Source organism: Nuphar pumila, chromosome 2 (genome assembly GCF_984573655.1).
Source record: "Nuphar pumila chromosome 2, dmNupPumi1.hap1.1, whole genome shotgun sequence".
NCBI classification, from domain to species: Eukaryota; Viridiplantae; Streptophyta; class Magnoliopsida; order Nymphaeales; family Nymphaeaceae; genus Nuphar; species Nuphar pumila.
Genome location: NC_143250.1, coordinates 45,875,796 through 45,900,889, shown reverse-complemented (window position 1 = coordinate 45,900,889; position 25,094 = coordinate 45,875,796). Strand labels below are relative to the sequence as shown.

Below are 25,094 nucleotides of genomic sequence, written 5' to 3'. Positions count from 1 at the left end.
AACATGGTTCTAATATTTAATGGTTTACACTTTCTATGAATAAAGATGTTAGTTATGAGGTCAATCCCACTAATAAAAAACTTTGTATTTATTTATTTGTACAAATCTAACCTTTCATACGTGGCATATATATACTTTGTTTATTAGAAATTGGTCCTCAGATCACGTTTTTTTTAATGCGTAGGCCAGTTTTTTGCAAGGTTAAAAAAAATAGCTTAGATTATACTAGATTTCAAACACTAAAAAAAACATAATTTTACAATGTGAAATATGATATAAAAGAATACATTAAAATTTTCATTTATTTGTACAAATATAACCTTGCTGATAGGGTTGTCAAAGGGTCGGATTCACATCCGATTCAGGTGGAAAAAGATTTGGAGCCGGATGAAAAAGTTAGAACCGAATCCAGATGTGACTAGCTTAAGATCCAATATTCACACTTAGGATCCAGGTATGTTTCAATGAAAGACTCAATGCCTAACCTGAATCCAATCTCTAATCTGATCCGAACTTGGTTACAGAGTCTGACTAATCAGATCCGGGTTACATCTGACCTGTTGACATCCGTACTGGCTGGCATGATCAATAAGTCTAGTAGTCAACCTCAAATCATGTTTTTCCAAATGCGTATGTCATATTTTTCGGTTTACAATGTACTAAAATTCAAACTCTAAAAAGATTACACTTTTACAATGTAAATATACAATATAAATGTTGATTCTTACTATTTCTGACCACAAAGAGGTCATATTCTACTAAAATCACATATATATATATATATATATATATATATATATATATATATATATATATATATATATATATATATATATATATATACCAAGAATGGAGAAACCACCCTTACATTAAGAGACATGGTGTCAATGTCTGCCAACTTACGGTTGCAGCCATTGCCTCTAGGGAGTCACTTTGTTTGGGCTATAATGCAAGGTTAACGCCTGTGGGATTCAAACCTCTACCACCCCTCTAGCATCTTAGGCTTCACTGCACCAAACCCCTTGGGGGCACCGTTAAAACTTTTTTTGTTTTATTTATAACCAAAAGATATTGCACCCACATGAAGACCTGGTCGCGTTGGCTCAGCTTGACATACCTACAATTATCATGTCGGCAGCTTAAAACTCCAAGGTTAGGACCCCGTGCCCCCAGGGCCTATGCCATGCATTGGCTTGCTTCGAGGGGTGCCCATGAGAATCGAACCTTGACTGTCTGTCAAACTGCCAAGGACCCACCCCACTACGCCAACCCCCACCTTAGGGCCGGTTAAAACTATGTACTCTTATGACTTTCAACGAAGGGGGTTGGGAACCTATGAATGCGATGAAAAATTTTCCGTTTATAGGTTATCGGGCGGGTTGGGTAATAAACCCGGAGTCAGATGCGAATCGCTAAAAAGAAGGGGTACCTGAGAAATTATGTGTTCTAAAGGGGTTCCTGAGAAATTTTCAATGCCTTTAAAACAAAAGCGATCGGCCGCCTCGCGTTTTCATCCTGGAGAAATGGCGGGAAACCTCTTGGAAGCGCTCACCCCTCTCCCTCCACACCCCCAAGATTCCCCCTCCTCTTCCATACCCTAATTTCTTCTTCTTCTTCTTCTTCTTATTATTATCTCTCTGTGTGCTTGAGAGAGACGGAGGGAAGAAGATGATCGCATGGCTCCCAGAAAGAAGCCGCACTCCTCTTCCTCGTCTTCTGCCAAGGACGGTTGTTCCCAGCCATCCAAGTTCGGCATCGAGCACTTCTTCAACCGCCACTCCCAGGTTGTCTCCGCTTCCCAGAACCCTCAACGCGAGCCCCATCTCGTCGCCGTCCCCGATTCTCAGAATCGGACACCCCCAGCGGATCTTCCTCCCGCGCAGCCCGCTGACGACCGCAAACAATTGCTCGATGGATCTCCTGATATCCCCAACGGCGCTTCTTTCAAGCGGTTTAAGTTTTCTCCCGGAGCTGTAAGATGGGCTGAACCCCTAGTCGTTGTCTTTGTTGGGTTTGTTTTCTTTTGTTTGTGTGTTGATTCAAGTTATGTGTGGTGATCGATTGTGGTGGTGGTGCAGTTGATGACGCAGAGCCAAGACGATGGGGGCGATGAGGTCACATGGAAGATTTCTCCGGTGAACGAGCGGCTTCAGGCACCACAGAAGAATCTGTCTGATATGATGAGGGTTCTGTCCGATGCGTCGAAGCTCAATGTTTCTAACATCCGACTTTGCTCGCAGAAGAAAGTACGGCCTATACGTTTTCGCGGATTTCTTCATCATTCTACCTTTTGATGAAATTCTCAATCTTCCATTTTTTGCCCTGTTCCTTTATTTTTTTTGTATGCACGGATTGACCAGGCAAAAAGCAGGAAATTGGGGGAAAGTGACGGTGGATGTAGAAACAGAATCATCGTGAGAAGGGATAATTAGGAAAGGGAATGAGAAAGAGGAAAGGGAATAAGAAAGACCAATGCTTGATAACATGTATGATAAGAAAAATGCGACCGATTGATATCAAAACCTAACTGCCAAGCATTCCAGTTGGAAGTTGATAAAAACCAATTGCTGTCTCTGCGTGCTTCCATTTGCACAGGCTGCGTTTTGCAACAATCATGTATTTGTTTATGATTCGGTGCATTTCCAAAATTCTTATTGTTTTTATAGTTATTCGTTCACTTGCCTGAGACTGTAACACTTTTGTAGATTTCTTGCGGCCACATGATTCATGACAGAGACTTGATGCATATTTTATTTTAGGAGAGTGCATGGTTTATCCGTTGGCAAATAATTCATCTCCTGATTTGTGGCTTGTCGGTGCCACTTTGTACAAGCTATGTATTCATTGTTTTGCAATTTAATTTGGAGAGTTAACTGTGACAATGATGAATGAAGGTGCACATATTTATTCATTGTTTTGCCATTTAATTCAGAGAATTAACTGTGACAATGATCAATGTAGGTGCAAAATTCTCCTGGTTCACTTGGGAAGCTTGAGAAGTGGCTTTCGTCTCCAACACTAAGGGCCCATGGGAAATCCACAAAACTTGTAAAGAAAGTTTCGTTTCAAGAAGTCGGTTCAGAAAATGAAAAGAACGTTCCTAATGCTGAGGACTCGGATGGGGAAAATTCAGTTTGTGCGAGTGCAGTCAGCCAGAGTCCATTTCGGACGCCACCCTCAGTGTTGTACGGTTCTTGTGAGGTATTTTTGCTGTTGAGTAACTTGGAATGCCTGTCAGGAAGCCTTGTTACTTTTCGTTTTCATATATTTCTCATAAATTTGGAGTGCCCGTTGGAAAGTCAAATCACTTTGTTTTGTTCACTTCTTTCTTATGACTGCTATTTTTTGTCTTCTGATATGCAGTATAGTAATGGTTGCACTGGTAAAGAAGCATCCAACCAGCTTGCTGCACGGCAACACAGAAAGGTTCGTCTAAAGGAAAATAGTAGTGCTAATTAATCTACCTTTGTTAATTGTTCGTATTCTTGATGTTGTGATGTAAACTGTTCCCTGAAACTTTGTTTTGTCTCAAGCATACTTCTCTTAGTATGATGAAAACACTGTATCGTTGCATGCTTATGAGGTTTTCCATCCTTATATGCAGGCATTGCTTGAACTTTTAGATCAAGTGGAAGATGTCATTACTGTTGACGAATCACAGTTGAATACTTCGGGGACATATTCACTTATGGATCAGGATGAACTGAGTGATGTTAAGGTCATCAAAGAAGTTTCTGTAGGGAAAAAATCAGGAAGTATGCCATTAATGAGGATTGGTTCTTGTAATTTAGATTCACATTTTCTTGTACTGGAGGTTTGTCCATTTTCCCATCATTCCAGCGTTCTTTAAATTGGGTCTTTAGCGTGTTCCTTTATTTTTTGTTAAATGTCCTCCCCTTTCTGTTTACTCTTCACCATATATTTATCTTTTATTAGGTTGCAGAGAAGCATGGGAACACTGATTTTTCACGTGAAAAAAGAACCTTTAAGGTGCCTGGCCAGTGGCCAATTGGTTTCCTTTCCATTGTTTATTTATGTCACAAAACTTGAGCAGTTTGCTAATAAATTTTTTTTTTGAAGGATCTTCGTGTCCTCAATGAACAAAGTGGTGTAGAAAGGACGGTGCACTTGCATGACGAATGGTTAATGTTTCCTTCACTCAAAAATCTTGTGCTTGTGTTATTGGCTTGGACGAAGTGCATCTTTTTCATATTTTTTACATTGATCATTCATGAGATTAGCTCGTGAACCATCTTTTTTTTTTTAAATTGTGATTTATGCAAGGAGATGCATGATTGTTATAGCTGCATTGTTCTTTTTGAGACCACAGAAAGGTGATATATGATTTAAGGCAAATGATTAATTGTGCATTATGTTGGTTTTGATCATGATGAGGTCTGGTTAGCTGATCTTGCCTTCACTGGTCTTGTCTCAATAACTATGTCACCTGGGTACGAGTGCGGGTACGGAGGGTACGACATGGTAATCCCCCAAAAATGTGGGTACGAGGACACAGTTATATATATAGATTAAATATCATATAAATACAAAATAAATTCGAAATAAACTGAATATAAACTAAATATATATGTTATATCTAAAATATATATTATATACTGAAAATATAAAATTATAAACTGAAAATATAATCATAAATTATAAATTGAATACAAACTTATATGTACGGGCAGGTAAAATGGCATGTCCATGCGTCGATGCATGTCAACACGGGTACAGAGTTCAAAATGGAGTGTCTTTGTGACATAGCTCAGTAGATAGTCCACTACTTGAGGCTCCAATCACCGTGGGTACAATTGGAATTGCTATCTAGAGACTGGTGCATGATAAACTTTGTTTTTTCAACGTTTAAGTCCTTAATATAATATTTTGAGGGTTTCTAGGTGTTTTCATGTTTCCTGTGCAGGATCTTTTAGATTCTTATATTGTGCTGCCAGCATTTTGAAAAATGCTAATTGATATTCAATTTGGGAATCCAAACTCACAAATTTATTTCTGCCCCACATTTGGCAGGCTTTCCTTTGCCCAAAAACAGAGAATATTAGGGTATGCTGAGTCATGGAGATTAAAGATGAGTTTGAATTGTAATGTTGCCAGCATTGTGATCAGACTCCTTCATGAATTCTTATGTCAAAGATCTTAATCTGGAAAACCATTTTGTTTGTCATGTTGCTGATGTTGGAAAAAGTATAACAGTTCCGTGTCATTGAGCTGAATAAATGATGCTTATAAGATCATGAAGATAAAGTGCACATGCACAAGTCCAACTAAGGGACAATACAAGAGCACAAAGGCACTAAGTGCATTCAAGACATCAAAGAACTAAAGAGAGGAACACACAAATATAAAAAATATTCATCTTATTGAGCATGAATGCTTAAGAGAAGCATTATCTTACAAAGACTAGAAAAACTCTATATATAGAGCCAAGATGGACATTTAAGAGAACATTAACTGTTTTTGTATCAGTCTCAACAATTAGTTGAACTGTTCCATCAATCATATAGAACCCCTACACTATATAATAAAGACAAAAATCAAATAAATAACAAAAATACAATATTTCCCCTGGTAGATAGTAACTATTTACATGAAAATAACTAAAGAGCATTACCTATTACATAACATACAATATATATATATATATGATTATATCTATACACATGGATATATATATTTTAACACCCTCAAATTTACGGTATGACAATCAAAAGTTTGAAACTACAAGTCCTCGAAGGTCTTAATTAAATACAAGTTTTCAAAAGTCTTTAAGTCTCCGAATGTTTTCATTGGTGATCATCCCCAAACGCCTTCATCAGTTATCTCCATCTTTATGATATGATGCATCAAATATATTTCTTTTTCAATCCATCACATCTTCAAGAACGTGCAGAGAGAATAAAACAAAGTCTTTAAAATATCTTCATTGGTAGTCTCCATCTTTACGACACATCAGAGAATTGTGTAAATACAAGTCTCCGAATATTTTCATTGGTGATCGTTCCCAAACGTCTTCATCAATTATCTCCATCTTTATGTTATGATGCATCAAATATATTTATTTTTCAATCCATCACATCTTCAAGAACCTGCATAAAGAATAAAAAAAGGTTCTAACTAAACATATTTTTCAAGAAAACATAAATATTGATCATAATAGAATTTGATCATTAAATGACATATAAATCATCAAGAAGAGATAAACAATTTTGCATAAATAATATCCCAAGGATTTTTTGAAAAGCATTTCAAATGAATTAACAAACCATCAAGGACAACATGCATATAAAATATAACAATTCAAAAAAGCCCTCAAGATAAGAGGAGATAATTAAATTCATACATACAACAATGTGAACAAGATAATCAATGTGAAACACATATATCCAACATGCAATTAAAGCTTATTTAATGCACATAATAATAATGATAATAATAGTAATAGTAATAGTAATAATAATAGTAATAATAATAATAATAATAATAATAATAATAATAATAATAATGAAAGAAAGCAATCTCACAAATCACAACCCATTATGATTTATTCACATAACCTAGAATGAGTTTAAGCACAAATGACTAAACATCAATCTTTATATATATATATATATATATATATATATAATGAAATGCACATAAGAGAGGTTAAATTTTATTAATAAACATTTTTCTATAAAAGTAAAAAAAGTTCAGAAATTTTATGGAGAGATTTTAAAAAATCCCACAATAAAATGAATGATATTTGCAAATCTCAACAATAGTTCGACCACCCCAAGCAATCACCTCACTAGAACCCCAAACCTCAAAATTTAAGTGTATTAGCTACTACAACAAGATCACAGTCATAATGCCACTTATGAGCTTAACAAATACACAGAAAGTATGAAAAACTAATGGGTGCACATAATTCACCATATTGAAAAACATCTCTTGTCTACATAAAATGAGATTTAAATAAGAGGCAAAGCTCAATATTCAAGTGTATCAACTACTAGAACAAAAGTATAATACAAAGACACAAAAAGTGTGAATAACCAATGGGTGCACATAACTCACCACATTAAAATAACATCTCTTGTCTATATAAAATGATAATTAAATAAGAGGCATGAGAGGAGAAAACAATAAGGTAACCATATTGTAATAATGACAATATGATGTCAATAAGTAAGAAGATTTGAAAAACAATATTCAAATCAAAACAATAACTTTTGCAATAATATGAGATTTAATTCATAAGGACCAAAATGGTCACAATCAAATATCAATATGCCTTCACTTAACAAAAAATGATACGATAATCCAATAAACAATAAAGGCCAAATAAACAATTGAGTGATATAACTCACTTACAGAACAAAAGATCAAATAACCTTCAGTTAGAGCCAAACACTGACAATTTAAATGACAAACTCTGGCTCCACAACATTGAAGTGCACAAGAAACAAATGAGTGATACAACAAAGTCATAGAACCGGAGGTTAATCAACCGTCAGTCAGAGCCACATCATTTGGCATTCTATACTGACAAGAAGACATAGATGCACACATAACTTGCCTCAACAAATAACTCTTGTCCCAACATAGAAGTGCATACAACTCAACTCGATAAGGCCAAACAAATAATAATAGATGCATTGAAAGAAGAGTGATGGATTTAATAAAAACCTTGAAAGACACATTCCAAGGAACAAGAACGATAGGGCAAAAAATTTCAAGTCAAGGAAATCCTCAAGTAATGCAATTATAGTGCCTTCAATCATGAACCGAAATGTCCATCAATATTAAGTTGTTAAGCACAAAAAATGTTCTCTAAGGAACATTCTCACAAAACCCACAATGGGGTACACAAGAAGGCTCATAATATAAAAAATGATATTTTATTGAATATCATAATTATGCAATAAAAACATAACACTTAAAACTCATGTGCGGTATCATGATACAAATAAGTTTTAGTAAAAACATGCAATCATATGACGATAAAATGTCCACCAATGAGTCTTCAATTAAGAACAAGCATATCCATTATTAATGGACACTTGCTAAAGTGAACCACGAAGGAAACACTTATAACACTCACAAAGGGCAAACATAACAAGGGTTTTCATAATTCTCAAAATATTTTTTTTAAATCAAGTATGTAAAAAAGCTTAATATTTAAATCACATACAAAAACATGTAAGATAATGTTCATTAAAAAGCCATGAGACTAAAAAAATGACACAATTACAATAACCACAAAAGGGGCCAACAAGAGAAACACCCAATAACATGACCATTTTTAATAATTTTTAAAAAGGAACATTTAAAAGGCATTCATAAAAGTGAATGATTTTTAACGACCCCAAACTGACCCTCGAAAATTTTGCAGATTTTTTTTAAAACAAACAAATAATTCTAAAGCATTACAAAAAGATATCCCAGGGATTCAGGGCACATTACAAATTTAATATACACCACCCAACATACATCTCATAAATTTTGAGGGTCAGTTTGGGGTCGTTAAAAATCATTCACTTTTATGAATGCCTTTTAAATATGTTCATTTTTAATAAAATGGTCATGTTATTGGGTGTTTCTTGTTGACCCTAAACTGACCCTAAAAAAGGGGCCAACAAGAGAAACACCCAATAACATAACTATTTTTAATAATTTTTAAAAAGGAACATATTTAAAAGGCACTCATAAAAGTGAATGATTTTTAATGACCCCAAACTGACCCTAAAAAATTTTGTGATTTTTTTAAACAAATAAATAATTTTAAACCATTGCGGAAAGATATCCCAGGGATTCGGGGTACATTACAGGTTTAATATACACAACTCAACATACATCTCACACATAGAATAAATAAAACTATGAATTTATATTGAATTAAATTTAGTAAAATAATCTCCATTTACTTTTCAACATGTTTCCTCAAAACAAAAACTCCTAACTCTGTCAGAATGCAGACCAGCAAAAACATAACCCTCTCTCCTTCCATCAAGCCGGTTACTTCATCATTGAATCTCAACAACAACAACAACAACAACAACAACAACAACAACAACTACGCCTTCATCCCAAAACATCACTGAACCTCAATACTTGAAAAAAGTTTTTAAAAACGAGGTAAGAACCAAAGTGCTATACCCTATCAAAATCCATCTGTAAGAAAATTATCATAAATCAAATCAAACATAATTTTAAGAGAGCTCTACAAACATCACATTTTCATAACATACTTGCAATATAAGCAGTTCAAATAAAACAACTAACAATCTCATGCTGAATTAATCATTTAGGGATGCATGAATCAATGCAACATGTATGAATGACTTTTTAATTTTAATTATCAATATTGCTTTTAAATGCATGTTTCTACTTAATACACACAATTAAGTTTTCACTTATATAAACCCTGCAGATACTAAAAATGAGCCAAATTTTCGTGGTTCAAGGCAGTTTCCAGTGGTATCTTAAAATAATTTGTATTGTCATTATTGGGTCCTATACATGTTCCTCGATCGATGACAAGAATCATAACCATCAATCGGAACATTATGAATCATCACTTAATGCCGAGACAACAAGAAAATCAACATCCATTGACGCCATTTTCTCAGTATACTAATAACTGCAACTCAGTCTAACAACACCACCTTAGGCAAAGTCGCGGGAGTTCCTTACAACCGTGGCTGAGAACACGAACCATACATTAGGTTCTTGAAAAAAATAATGCACACGACATTTAGTATTCTCACAGTCCCCTGTGACCACCATCAAAGGTTTCCATTCTTTTAGGCGGCCACCAAAGAATTACCATTCGTAATCAATTAAGAGTTCTTTATATAAAAAATTTTCTGCAAATCAACATGCAATAACAAATTCAGGCTTTTTCTCTGACAATTTTAATAGTGTAATTCATTCAAAAGCAATACAAAACTGTTTTGCAATGTATTTAAAACTCATTATTTCTCAAGCAACACATGCTCTTGACCTCCAATGGCCCATCTATGGTTCATAAAATACCACTCCACAATTCAATGTAATTTAAATCGCATTGCAAGTTTTTCAATCAACAATAATCATACATAAATATTCAAATTTGTATTTATGATGTCACATCATAGCACATATTGTAAGACATAATTCAACTTATCATAATAGCTACACATCCAAATTTTGTTTATACTGACCAAATTCAACATGTGTAGATTTTAGATTTTGCTAGATATTTAAAACAGACCGGCATTGAACTCTTTTTAATGGAAATAAACTTTTTCGTCGACATAAGACAAATCTTAGTTTTTCAAACATTTTCAAATCAGATTTTTAGTTCATGTAACATCAGATTTAGCAATTTTAACATAGCCTATTAAGCCCAATGCTCAATGCCAAATATATATAAACAATCAGGTTAAAACCAAATGACACCAAAAATCAAATTTATCTTTTCAGCCAAACCGAGATATAACTACCAAAGTTCCTGTCCACCAAAAATCACACACACACACACGCACACACATATATATATATATATATATATATATAACGAATGAAATTGAATACAGCTGCTGACAATAGCATAATCAAATGCATGTCCAAGGTTCACGATTTAAAAAAATATATGCAATTTAACCCTAAATAAAATCAATCTAATTACATGCCTGAGCTAACTAACACATGATGAACTGCTGACAGTTATAACCAAGTTCCACAATAAACATGATATATATCATGCATAAGTGTCTCAATTAGCAAGCATAAGCATACCTAAATCACAAATGAACAAATTTACAAAACATGCATTAAAACAACCGTCAATGCATGGGAAACATAATCAGTGTATGTGAAACTCTGAGCATACAAAAAAAAAATCTGAATATACTTAAATTATGGGCATGCAAAATCTGTCCATGTTTTGAACAGGGTTAAACTGATCCAACCACCCAAACTGGTTAATATGGATCCAATCAAACACACGGAAAATTTCCAGATTTTTACACGACGATCTGAACATGCTTTAACAGTATAAAAAAAACATGACAGCAAAGAAAAACCTATACATAACCCCACAGAAATCTAACCTAAACCGTGAGATATATACATGTATTTTGGAGCTTAACATCACCAAGGAGTGTTACCTTATTCAGTCCAGAACTAGCAGATATGAATAATAACAGCAAATCCAACATACTTATAAATACTGACACACTTATTGAATTGGGCATGCATGTTAAACCTAACGTGTTAAATAAAAAAAAATCTGAACAAGCTATTGAATTCAATATATGCCATAGTCTTAGCCTGGGGAAAATCAATATGTGTGATAGTCTGAGCATGGGAAAAATCTGATCAGGCCATAAACAATGTTAGATTTTTACTCAGTCAAACAAAAATTTGTTCCTGCAATTTATCCAAAAAAAAATGCTGATTAAAGATTAAACATATAAATCAAACCTAACACAACAATCACCACAACCATACTTAATATTTAAACTACCTTTGTTTTGACTGTTCAGAACCGTCAAAGTCCAAATCAAAATCGATGCTTGAAACAACCAAGAAAAAAAATCCAGTTCTGGAAAAATTTGTGTATGGAAACAAATTTTATTTTTCTTTAACCTATGCTCGATTCAACCTAAGGTAACCCCCTTCCTATCAAATTTCAAGAGGAAAAAACCCGTACCTTTGCTGTTTCGGGAAGAAAAGAAGAAGCCTTTGACGAAAAAGGAGCTGCAGTCACCCTTCCACATGCCGATCTTTCTCTCTTATCTCTCTCTCACACAATTTCAGCTTCCTCTCTCTCTTTCTCAAAATCGATATTGAGAGAGAGAGGGGAAACATGCCTATTAGTAACCCAACTAGGACCTATGGAGGGATGTCTCTTTTGTTTTAGAAATAGAAAGTCTTCTATTTCCAAGGAAATAGAAGTCTTTCCTGAACCGAACTCTTATATATATATGTATTATATATATACATATATTATCGTGTTATTATTTTATCACTAATATAATGTGGTTTAAAATAAAATAAAATTAATTTACCTTATCATAATTGGGTCATGGATCTTGGCAACGAGTCCAAGATCCATGTTAGGATCCACTTTAGTGTCAGCAAAGGAAAAATTGCCAGGTATTACATTATTCCCATAAGAAATCATGCTCAATACCTTGTGCACAAATAGATAATCTCATTCATCATGTAAGACAATCACAAGTGCACAAGGATCATTTATATCAATCTTAGTTGTCATAGGTGCTAGGCGGATCCTAGGCCTTGAGCCTCCTAAAAAGGCCAGTTGAGGCCTAGGCGGTCTAGGCATTACCCGAAAAAAACAAAACAAAAAAAAAAGCATACAAAAATCATTTCAGCTAAATCACAAAATCAAAGAAACATAAACATATTACATGGATACTAATAAGTAATAATTAGGGGTGGCAATTTCTGACCCGACCCACCAACCCGCCTCTTAGGCGGGTTCGGGTTGGGCTTAAGCCAACCCGTTTAATAAACGGGTCGACCCGCGTAACCCGTTTATTAAACAGGTCGGGTTCGGGTTGGGGGTATGCCAACCCGCCAACCCGGCTGACCCGTTTAATAAAGTGGTTAGACGGGTGGGTCAACCCGCCAACCCGACCCGCCAACCCGACCCGCCAACCTGCCTACCTGCCAACCCGATCCGTCAACCCGCCAACCCGACCCGCGAACCTGAAAACCCGTTTACCCGACCCAACCCATTTATTAAATGGGTTGGCGGGTCGTGTCGGGTTACCCGTTTATTAAACGGGTCGGGCTCGTGTTTGCCACAGCCGACCCGTTTAATAAACGGGTCGGGTTCGGGTTGAGGTATGCTGACACGCCAACCCGACCCGATTGCCACCCCTAGTAATAATAGTTCATCAAACAATCACAAATTCAACCGCAACAAAAATCATTCCAACTAAAAACGAAGAGAGAGAGAGAGAGAGAGAGAGAGAGAGAGAGAGAGAGAGAGAGAGAGAGAGAGAGAGAGTTACCTTTTTCTTCGTGCTCTAACGGGAGAGAGTCAGAATGAAAAGAAAATGGGGAAAAGTCCTATTCGACTTTTTTTTTCCCGCCTAGGCGTTCCCCGCTTAGGCATGCTAGGAGGCGCCTAGGCGAAAAAGTAGGGTCCCACCATCCAAACTGTAACGCCCAGGCGATGGGGCTGTGACCAGTCCGACTAGGCGTCACCTTTGACAACCAAGATATCAATACAAAAATAAGTTATTCAAAATTCAAAAATAGCTAGGTATCCATGATCACTACTATCCTAACCACATATAATTTTTGGTACTTCATAATCTATTTTAGGATTCAAATAATAATACATCAAGAGCAAAGAAAGAAAAAAATCAAACACAAGTTAAGCAAAATCTTATAAGATCATACTTGTAAATGACATACAACACCATTTCAAATTATTTTAAAATATTTGACAAATTTTAAAAAAGAAACAAAACAAAGTTCAATAATAAATACTAACATTATTTGACATTTGTAACCATGAAGTGTTCAAATAAAGCATCTAACTGCTAACAATAGATGCTCAAGAATACTAAATCATATACATACATATTAAATAAGGCGAGCTCAAAAAACTAAGATTCAAACTAGATCTCATAAAAGCATTCACATATATAACTTCACAAGATCAAACAAATATTATAAACTTTAATAAATTCAACAATAATTAAAAACATTTAAAGATTTTAGTTTTTAACAAAAATAATAAATAGTTTTTCAAAGATAATAAAAATGAGTGCTTTCTCATGCATAATGCTTGAGATAAATAACTCAAGTAACACTAAAGATATAAGATACATACCGGGTTAAGATTTCCCTTGAATCCAAGTCACACAACGTTTACAAATCCTTCATGAACTGCAAACTTGAACCAAAAAATCCTTAGACCCTAAAAAGGCAAAATACCAAGAAATATTTCTTGGCTCTAATACCATGTAATGAAATATGCAAAAATACAAAATGAGGGCCTCTAAGGGCTTATAAGATCATAAGCAGAAAGTGCACATACATATACATGAGTCCAACTAAGGGACAATATAAGAGCACAAAAGCACTACACAAGCACAAAGTTGTAATGCCCTAGAAGTTCGACTTAAGAGAAGAAGATTTGAATAAAATTTTACCTTCGAAAATCAGAGTTTGCAGCAAAGATTTTTAAAGATCCCAAAGGTTTTAAAACAAGGTCGATTCTTCTGAGTACGTTAGCAAAAAGACTCAGCACAAACACAAGCCCATTTCCTAAGCCAACATAGTGAGCAAAAGGTAGAAAAGAGTATATTCATAAAGAGGGTTTAGTTTGTACAAAGCCGAAGGGTATCCACCCAAAACAACAAAAAGTACAAAACCGAATAGCCAGCATGCCGACGAGAGAGGCGGGGCTTTGACCACGTAGCATCTGCACCACCGCTAGTAAGAAGAGCTACCTGTCACCTACACCCATAAAAAATGGGGTCAGTCCTGAAAACTGGTAGGTACGCAAAAGGAATAAGATGAACTAATCTAAAACATGCTCAAATATACGCAAATAGAAACTGATACAACATATGCAGGTGAACAACAAGCTAACCAAGATATCATGAGCTCAACCAAGCTAGTACTACAATGATAACAATCTAACTGTAAACAATCACAACCAGACTTATCATGCATGCCTTCTAACTATTGCAATTAACAAACTAATAGCAAGGTAAAAACATGCAGTACGAGGAAAGAACGAACAACAGCTGTGAGCATGCCATACTGTGATCTGATTATTATCTGAACATTGTGGGTACACACAATGTATAAAACGTAGAAACAACCGAGATCCGTTCGGGGGTTCATTATGCTATGTATTTTATTATACCCCGAAGGACTGACTGAGTCTGCTCCTAAGGGAACGACCAGTGGTCGAGAGAGTAAGTCCCAAAGGCTAAAGAGGGCCCAAGGATGCATCCAACTTCTGCAGAAATGCCGGACGACTACCACCTAGGATACTTATGGTAACACCATTTCCCCTATCTCCGATGACTGGGGAAGCCAGATCTTTGCCCGAAATAGCCATGAATGGCCTGTCCATTGGAGGTTTTGTACCATCCATCCTCTCTTTTGATGAACCAGCCCGAACAAGCATGATGAAGGGTTATTCATCATCATCGCCTTGCTCTATATGCCCTGGTCTATTCGACCCACTCGAGCATCTTGCCTGTGAAGGCGCATGATAAACATTTAGTGAGATATCCAAATTATGATATTTTGCAGAACATGAGGCCTATTCACTTCGTGCTACGCATCATAACATCACATAGCACTGCCAAGAAATGCGGCTAGGTTTATAACCACAAGCCACTAGAAAACACAAAAAACGAGCTCAAATGCTGACAACAAGTTCTAGAGGTACCTGCAAGGTTGAACAATAACATAATCGTAATCTACATAGCGCAGGCAAGAAGTGAGTCAGCATAAGTAAGCAGGGCAACAAGAAGTAAGGTGCTGAAACATAAATAGCCAAGACGCATAAAGCGCGGGGCAACAGAAAGTAAAGTGCTGAAACATAAATAGCTAAGGCGCATAAAGCGCGGGGCAACAGAAAGTAAAGTGCTGCAAAGTAAACAAGACAAGGATCGCAAAACTGCGTCCTTGAGTTAAAGAACATAACAGAAAGCCTGGGCACATATAGCGCGCCGACAACAAAAAGTAAAGTGCTGGAAAGTAAATAGGACAAGGATCGCGAAACCGCGTCCTTGAGTTAAAGAACGTACATATAGCTTATATGTATACGTATATATATACATTGTTTAATTATCTTTTCTTTAGTTTAGTTTAGTTTATTCAAAGTCCTTTCGCGCAACTTTCCCCTACCTTGGGGAGTTGCGAGTTCCTGCACGCCTGCGAGAGTAAGTGCGAAGAGTCTCAGACCACGAGACACGAGTACGCTCTGTCGTGCAACCTGTAAACGCAAGGAGGTTAGCATAAGACAAAGGTGGAACAAGGGCCTGGCCGCCAAGGAAAAACGGGCAAACAAGGCCCCCGACGAACAACCCAGGCGACAAGCGGCAACCAACGACGACAGGGGGCAGAGCCCCTTGCCGTCAAACAGAGGCGACAGTGGGCGGAGCCCGCTGCCGACTGACAGAAGCGGTGCCGGGACACACAACGGCAACAGGGGGCGGAGCCCCTTGCCGGCAAACAAAAATGACAGGGGGGTGGGTGGGTGGAGCCCCCTGCCGGCAAACAGAAAGGATGACAGAGGGCTCCACCCCTTGTCGGCAAACAGAAATGACGACAGAGGGCTCCACCCCCTGCCGACAAACAGAACGATAGGGGGCGGAGCCCCCTGCCGGCAAAAAGAACACGGATAGGGGCGAAGCCCGCTGTCAGCAAGCCGAACAACGACAGGGGGCTCCGGCTCCTGCCGACAAACAAAAACGACAGGGGGCGAAGCCCCCTGCCGACAGACAGAACGGCGATAGGGGGTGAAGCCACCTGTCGGCAATCAAGATCGCAATAGGAGGCCAGGCCCCCTGCCGACAAACACAACGGCGACAGGGGGCCAGCCCCCCTGCCGAAAGATACAACAGCAACATGGGACCAAGCCCCCTGCCGAAAGACACAACGGCAACAGGGGGCCAGGCCCCCTGCCGAAAGACCGACGGCGACAGGGGGCCAAACCCCCTGTCGACGAACCACCGACGACAGGGGGCTAAACCCCCTGCCGACACTCCGTCGATGATAGGGGGCCAAGCCCCCTGCCGACACACCGATGACGACAGTGGGCCAGCCCCCCTGCCGACGAACCGTCAACGACAGGGGGCTAAACCCCCTGCCGACACTCCGTCGGTGACAGACAACCAAGCCCCCTACCGACACACCGACGGTGACATGGGGCCAGCCCCCCTGCCGACGAACCGCCGCCGACAGGGGGCTAAACCCCCTGCCGACACTCCGTCGGTGACACGGGGCCAAGCCCCCTGCCGACACACCGACGACAACAAGGGGCCAGCCCCCCTGCCGACGAACCGCCGACGCCAGGGGGCTAAAACCCCCTGCCGACAACCCGAGCTCCCGAAAGAGATTTTTTAATATATCTAAGTTTTCTCATTACAACACTCATATGCATTGTACTTGGAGCATACTGAAATTGACTAGCAGAATGAATAACCTGAGATATAGCAGGACGGGTAATAGAAAGATAAGACAAAGCCCCAATCATCTGTCTGTAGGGGGTTGGATCTTGCAAGGGCTCTTCATCTTATATCTTCATTTTGACATTTATGACTTCTAGAGTATCGACCAAATTTTCATCCGAGAGTCCTGATCTTTCAATGATCTCTGCTGCATGTTTAGTTTGCGACAAAAAATAACCACGATGTGAGTAAGCAACTTCTATTTCAAGAAAATATTGTAAAAAACCAAGATCTGTCATATCAAAGTTGACTTTAAGCACATCTTTGATATGGTTAACTCCTTGCTTATCATCTTCTTTTATTATCATATCATCTACGTATAGTAGTAGAATCACCATTCCTGCATCAGAAGACTTAATAAATAATGCAGTATTACTAAAACAAGATTTAAAATGGAGTTGTGTCATCACATCACTGAACCTATCATACCAAGCTTTTGAAGTTTGCTTTAGGCCATACAAGGCCTTACGTAATAAAAGAGTTTTTTCATGTGCTAAAGTTAAGCCAGATGGAGGATCCATATACACTTCTTCATCTAGATTACCATTTAAAAAGACATTCTTAACGTCCATTTGAAATATAGACCATTTTCTAATCGGTGTTATAGCAATGGGGGTTCTAGCTGTAGTCATGCGAGCAACAGGGGCAAATGTCTCATCATAGTTAATCCCATATTCTTGACTATATCCCTTGGCCACTAATCTAGCCTTATATCTTTCTAATGTTTCATCGTACTTGGTTTTTACCTTGTAAACCTATTTGCATCTTATAGTTTTTCTTCCTTTAGGTAATGTTTGAATTTCTTAAGTTTTTGCTCTTTCTAATGCTTCCAACTCGTTATTCATGGCCTTAATCCATTTATGACGACGCTTAACCTCATGATATGATTGAGGTTCAAAATATGAGTGAATGACCATTAGGCAAGATCTATACCTTGGTTCAAAAGAATCACATGATACAAATCTACTAGGAGCTTTTGAAATTCTTATGGATTTTTTAAGGATAGAAGGATCTTTTTCTTGGTTTTGGGAGTATCTTTTTAGTGCACATGGTGGGTGACCTTCAGTACGTCGAGCATAGGTTTATAAATTATTGTGAGATAGGTCTACACTATCAAGACTCCTAATCACTTTCTTATTTGCCTCATGTATGTCGTGTCTCTCATATATATTTTTACTATCATCATTGACTAGATCAAAGAGGAACGAATAATCACAACTTTCTTGGATATTATCTTTGATAAACCCGTTTTCATTTTCAAGAAACGTAACATTTCTAGAAACATATAATTTGTTTCTTTCAATGTCATAACACCTATATCCTTTTTGGTTTTCGGCATAGCCCAAAAATACACAAAGAATAACTTTAGGGGAGAGTTTATCATTTTTGTTGGTAATAACAAAGCATTTGCACCCAAAGGTTCTTAGCCTTTTGTAATCGGGAGACGTTTTCCAAAGTTTTTCAATAGGAGAAGTGTTTTCAATATTTTTTGAAGGCATTCCATTTATCAAATAGACCATCGTAAGGGCGGCTTCGGCCCAAAAATCGTTTGGAAGATTTCTAAATACTAGAAGTGTTCTAGTGGTTTCAATGCTTTCTTTCGACGAGACCATTTTGTTGAGGGGTGTATGAACATGATTTTTGGTGTATAATCCCATTCAAGCCAAGATAATTTTTAAATTCTTGACACAAATTCTCCCTTGGAGTCAGTTCTAAAGATTTGAATATTGGTTTTGAATTTATTTTTTATATAATTATGATTTTTTTAAAAATAATCAAATACTTCTAATTTTTGTTTTAAAAAGAATATCCAAGAGTGTCTACTATAATCGTCCACAAATACAATATAATAAGAAAACCTCCTTTGGATATGACCGTGCAGGTCCCCATACATCCGAATGCACTAATTCAAATGAATTCTTAGTTATAAGATGCCTCGTTTCAAAAGGTAAAGACTTCATTTTGCCAAGAATGCAATCTTCACATACAAAATTTTCCCATTTACAATTTGAAAGAAATAAATACAGTTGTAATTTGGTCACACTGGGATGTCCTAGTCTTTTGTGCCAAATTTTTATATCTTTCTTTTCCATAAAATTACAAAAACTTTGTTTCAGTAATTCTAGATTGTCCATAACATAGATGTCTCATCTTCTATGACCTTGCTCAATCGGCTTCCCTAACTGAAGATCCTTTATTAGACAATCATTAGATGATAAAACTATTTTGCAACCATAGTCCACAATTTGAGAAACCGACAAGAGGTTTAAATTTAATTTTGGTATTACTCTAATATTTGGTACGTGAAAGATAAGTGTTTTTTGATAAATACCATAACTTTTGATTTTCAAAGAAGTGCCATTGATAGTTGAAACACAAGAATCATTTGAGTTAAACGTGCATTCGGTTAATATGGACTCATTAAGAGTCATATGAAATGAAGCACCAGAGTCTAGGATCCAAGAGGTCTTACCATGGTTGTCACTTGTTGATATGACCGCTTCCGAATACAAAGGAGATTGAGCTTTAAAGATAGGTTGCAATGCCTCCATTAATTGAGCTAAGGAGAGTGAACCGATGCACTTGGAGTCGTCCACTTCACTCCTTTCAACCGAAGCCACTCTTTTGTATTCTTTATAGTCTTCCTTTCTTTTGGGACCGAAAGGCTTGACGTGTCCTGGTTAATAGCAATGGTAGCAAATAATTTTTTCACCTTGTTTTGAATCATGATCACCCTTCTTTTCATAGTTGGGGTTTTTACCATTCTCATTTCTTACAAAACCAGGTGGTTTATAACTCTTCGTGTGATTTTCGGGCTTTGACATAGCAAGCATGAATTCTTCATCCTTAGAAGTGGATGGTCTTTTCAATATATTTTCTTTCATAGTTAAATTTTCAAGGGTTTCAACTATGGAAGGAACCCCTCCTCTATGAAGAAGAGCGAATTTAGTTCCTTCAAATTTGGGCCTAAGCCCATTTATGAAATGATAAAAATGCTCTGCCTTGATTTGATTTTTGCGAAGCTCAACATCTTGTGGGTAATGCCACTTTGGCTCAAGAAGAGCCAATTCATCCCATAGGAGAGAGAGTGCATTGTAGTACTCCCTTATGCTCATCTCTTATTGAGTCATCGTCTTTACTTTATTTTGGATATTACATATATGCGCAATATTCTTAAGACTATACATGTTTTTAAGATAGCGAAATCAAACTTTGCTAAACTAGAACATTTATGAATGTCCACACTATTGATGAGCCATCCAATAATTTTGGAATGACCCATCCTCCATTCCTTCCATCTTTTCTCATGTTCGAAAAACCATTTCTTCTCCTTGAAGCGCAAGTTCTTTTCCATTTTCCAATTTGGTAAGAATGAGTTTAGGCTCCTTTTCGGTGCCGTCAACCAACCCCCAAAGTCCCTTTTCCCATATTTTATGTTTAACTATGGATGCCCACATCCCATAATTAGTGTCATTCAGGCATACGGGAATGGAGACTATCATTGCCCTCTTATTCTCCATTTACAACGAGTGAAAATGAAAGAGAAAGGAGGAAGAGAGAAAAAGAATGGAATACAAGACTTTTTTGGAGATGGTCCGCTTCCCGATGCAACAATCGAGTTTTTGATGTATTGTGCCACCAAGTCCACGATCCTCCTCTTGATCACAATATCTTTTTAAACAAACGTTTTTTGGAACACCAAAGCTATGATACCATGTAATCAAATGGATAGAATCCAATACACATGCACGAACTCACTTTCCATCAAATAGAATACTTGATTGAGTCACCGATCCACCCACACAAGGGTACAAGGGCTGATAAGGCCTATTTATAATACATTGAGGAGCTGTAGGGTGCAGCTCCATATGACTGTTGGGGCTGCACCCAACGGTCACATATGTGACTGTTGGGGCAGCTCCAACAGCTATATGGAGCTGTCCCTTTCACAGTCAGTCAAGAAAGACTGTAAAAAGCAGAAATACAGTTCAAAAATAAAAGACTGTAAAAAGCAGAAATAAAGTACACAAAAGATAAAAATGTCGGCCACCTATTAGGTTAAAAGACCGAAATACCCCTGCTGGGTATTTCAGTTTACAGTGGAATATATACACATACATACATATATGTATATATATACATATACATATACATATACATATATGTATATCATATCTTAACAATAAGCAGTAAGCACCCCTACCTATTTTTTCTGATTGTTGACCTGAGCCAACATCTTTGCAAGTAATTTTAGGCCCTGTTTGGAAACTAGTAGCTGGGATGGGAAGTAGCATTTCAGGAAGTGGCAGCTGTCAATTCCATGCTTTAGTGTAATTACAATGCCACTTCCCATTCCAAATGCATTAACTCCTATCCCAGCTACCAGTTTCCAAACAGCCACCAGGTGGTAGTTTGACCAACTTTTTTGCCAAATGCATTAATTCTTATCCCAGTTTCTAGATTCCAAATAGGCCCTTATGTTATTTGTTTAGAACTTTTAGTTTTCATAGTGTTCTCTTCATGTTGTGTTAGAATATGATGTTTAGCTCTTTAGTGGGCTGTTGGTGTTAGCTTCTTTTTCAAGGCGTTTATCTTTATGATTTCTTAAGATAATTTATGCTTTACCTTTACGTGTACTTTATTGTTTTATGACTTATTGAGAAACCTTATGATATATGTTTTTGCCGTTAAGTACTTAGAATGACATGTATATTTTCTGCCAGTATGATTGATGATATGATTGTCAATCACATTGCCATGAAGGTGAAAGCTATTTATTTTTTTTATTGACAATTTTTTGTCATTTATGTTTTCTCTCTGTTAATGGCATTTGATACTTTTGAGCCATTTTTGTTATGATTCACGATGGGGATATGTTTGATTTCATCTTATTGCACTTGAGGAACAACAATAAATTACTAGACTACTAGTGCATTCCTTCTCTTTATTTTTTCTCTTTTGGTTTGTTTCAGGTTTTCTAGCTTGGTTGGACCTGGGGATACCATAAATATCATTGGTGAATTTGACAATGAGGGAAAATGTGTTGTTGATCATGAGAGTAATATCATAATTATTCATCCAGATATACTAGTCTCCGGTACACGCGTGAGTACTTATTGATGTTTTTTCTCATGTTGATGTTAGCTTAGGCTTTCCGCAAGCACCTATTGGTTTCTATTATCAATACACAATATCGAAGAGTCTTTATCTCTTAGGTTCTGTGAAATAAGAAATAGTTTTCTTGCAGGTTGCAGCTAGTTTTAGCTGTCCTAGACGGGCTGTTCTTGATGAAAGGATTAAGTCAAGGGGCCAATCTGCTGCAGCATTAGTGGGTACTCTGCTTCATCACGTCTTTCAGGTTGGCATGCTTATTAGAAGTCACTGCATTAGCTGCATTCTAGTATGTAAATATATATTCCTTTGTTAGAAAAATGACTGGTGCATCTATTTGGTACATAATGACAACAAAAGGCAACTTTTTGTTCTGCAGGCTGGACTTATACATGAGTTGCCAACAAAGGACTACTTAGAACAATATGCAAGCATGGTGCTTCAGAAAAACATTGAGAACTTATATGCCATTGAAGGTCATTATCATTTTACCTTCTGCCTTTTTCTCTCATTTGTATTTTCTTCAAAAATGCATTTAAGAGAATTATTGTTGATGATGTACTTATGGGTTAAATAATCAAAATGTACTAACTTCCGATTGTGGGAATCTGGCATTGTCAATGTATGTATGTATAGGGGTATTTTAGTCTTTTTGTTCATGAAGGGGTATTATGGTCATTGTACATAATCCTCTTATTTTTATTTTCCTTTTTTTGTTGTTGTACATTTAAATATGGGATAGAGCTTTTTGGTCTTTTGGCCATAGACCCATTGGGGATCCCGATGACTACATGGCTTCTCTCTTTTGTATATAAAGGAGTTGAAATCCCCCTTCATGTATTCTTTTGCTTAGAACATTTTCTCAATACAAATACATGTTTTTATGTGTGTTGTGTATCCTTAAGTGACTGATTTGTGTTCATGTAATTTACCCATAAGTGGTCGTTGTAATTGTATTTGTCCATAAGTGACATTTAAAGCATCCTTGGTATTTCATTACATGGTACGAGCGCCATGGTGCTCTATTGGGGTTATTGAGATATTCAAAAGACTCTAGGAGATCGAGAAGATCAGATAAAACCTCGGGAAGCGTGCCTATAGCCTCACTTGAAGATTGATGCTCGGGTGGCTAATTCTTTGAAGATTGTAGATCTTTGCCATAAGTACCTTCTATTCTTTTTGGTTTTGTATTTTTTTAGCTTTCTCTCTTATCTCTTTAATAGGTGACAAGGAGGTGGTGACGGTGATCCTTATTAAATTTGATGGAAATAACTATAACTTATGAGCCACCGCCATCAAAAGAATCCTAATCGGAAAAGGTTTGTGGGAATATGTTGATGGTTCCTCAATGGAACTACAACCTATTCTTACAAAGACCTTTAGTGAAAAGGATAAAACTACTAAAGATGTGGTTCTTAAAGGAGAAGAGAAAGAGAAGGCTCTCTTGAGCTATAAGAAAGCTATGAAAGAATGAGAATTTGGACATGCAAAGGTCATTTCCTTATTTATGGGAAGTATGAGTGAATATACATGTGAAAACATATTGGAATTTGAAAGAGCCGATGAAGCTTCACTCTTTATCAAACAAACTTATACTCAAAATGATGCCACATATAGATGAGAATTGCAAGACAAAATTCATGCTTGCAAGTAAGGAGAAAAGAGTGTGAGAGAGTACTATGAGACTCTAAAACGGTTGTGGGTTCAAATCAGAGTTACCGGAAGCGCCTAGCTGAAAGGGGAAGCGCGCTTCGGAAGCGCGAAACGTCGCGCTTCCGAAGCGTGGGGGGAAGCGTCCCCCTTTTTTGGGAAGCGCGTTTCCCTTTAATGGGGGACACGCTTCCCTTTAATGGGAAGCGCGCTTCCCATCACGCTTCCCCCACGCTTCCCCCTCGCTTCCCCCTCGCTTCCCCTGTTTTTTTCAATTTTTTTGTATTTTTTATTTTTATTTTTTTCGCTTCCCCCTCGCTTCCGAGACGCTTCCTAGGTCGCTTCCGAGACGCTTCCTAGGTCGCTTCCGAGACACTTCCCGAATCGCTCCTAAGTGGTCCCACGCTTCCCCGCTTCCTAAAATTTTGAAAGTGCCTCGCTTCTCGCTCCCGCTTCCCGTATCGCTTCCCGCTCCCGCTTCCTCAACTGGCAACCATGGTTCAAATGGCCAAGATGGAACCCATTTGGGAAACCCCAAAAGGTTAAAGTCCTAAATCGAATCAAAGGAGTTAAAGGATAATGTTCTAGTCATTTTAAGACCAGGTGCTAATTCTCATGCATATAAGCTCTCACATTTCTACCCAAACAACAATTTTTGAAAACCTTGATCTTATGACGAAAAAGGAGATGGAAAGAAGAAAATTGTTTGTTACAACTGAGGATAACCTGGACATATCAAACCGTATTGTCCGGAATTTAAATCTAAAGATGTAAGAAAAATCGCTTCGGTGGGTACTTCTCAAGTCAACAGAAAATTCAAGTAAATCCATAGGGAACATGTCACTATCACAATTGATGGAAGCCTTGCAACCTCTCCTCAAAAGTTCATAACTCGTGTGCTGTCTCCACTTTATCACCCCAGATATGACTCCTTGGCTCCTAGATTTTGGTGCTTCATTTCATATGACCTACAATGGTTCCATGCATACTAATCATAGTATTGATTCAAGTAGAAAAAATGTTTTCACTGCGGATGAAACCTCTCTTGATATTAAAGGAATTAGAAATTTTGAAAAATCTCCAAATTTTTGTATTCCAAAATAAGAATTA

General features: G+C 37.3%; 1 protein-coding gene across 1 annotated transcript in view; it reads left to right on the top strand.

Moving 5' to 3' along the window:
* Positions 1-1,676: 1,676 nt before the first annotated feature.
* EMB2411 (DNA replication helicase) overlaps positions 1,677-25,094 on the top strand; it is a 95,843-nt gene continuing 72,425 nt past the window's right edge. Inside the window, exons 1-10 of the mRNA XM_089987796.1 lie at positions 1,677-1,973; positions 2,079-2,246; positions 2,962-3,201; positions 3,364-3,426; positions 3,605-3,814; positions 3,937-3,990; positions 4,081-4,142; positions 22,196-22,328; positions 22,471-22,581; positions 22,714-22,810. Of these exons, the coding sequence (XP_089843922.1) occupies positions 1,677-1,973; positions 2,079-2,246; positions 2,962-3,201; positions 3,364-3,426; positions 3,605-3,814; positions 3,937-3,990; positions 4,081-4,142; positions 22,196-22,328; positions 22,471-22,581; positions 22,714-22,810 (1,435 nt within the window). The remainder of the gene's footprint in view (positions 1,974-2,078; positions 2,247-2,961; positions 3,202-3,363; positions 3,427-3,604; positions 3,815-3,936; positions 3,991-4,080; positions 4,143-22,195; positions 22,329-22,470; positions 22,582-22,713; positions 22,811-25,094) is intronic.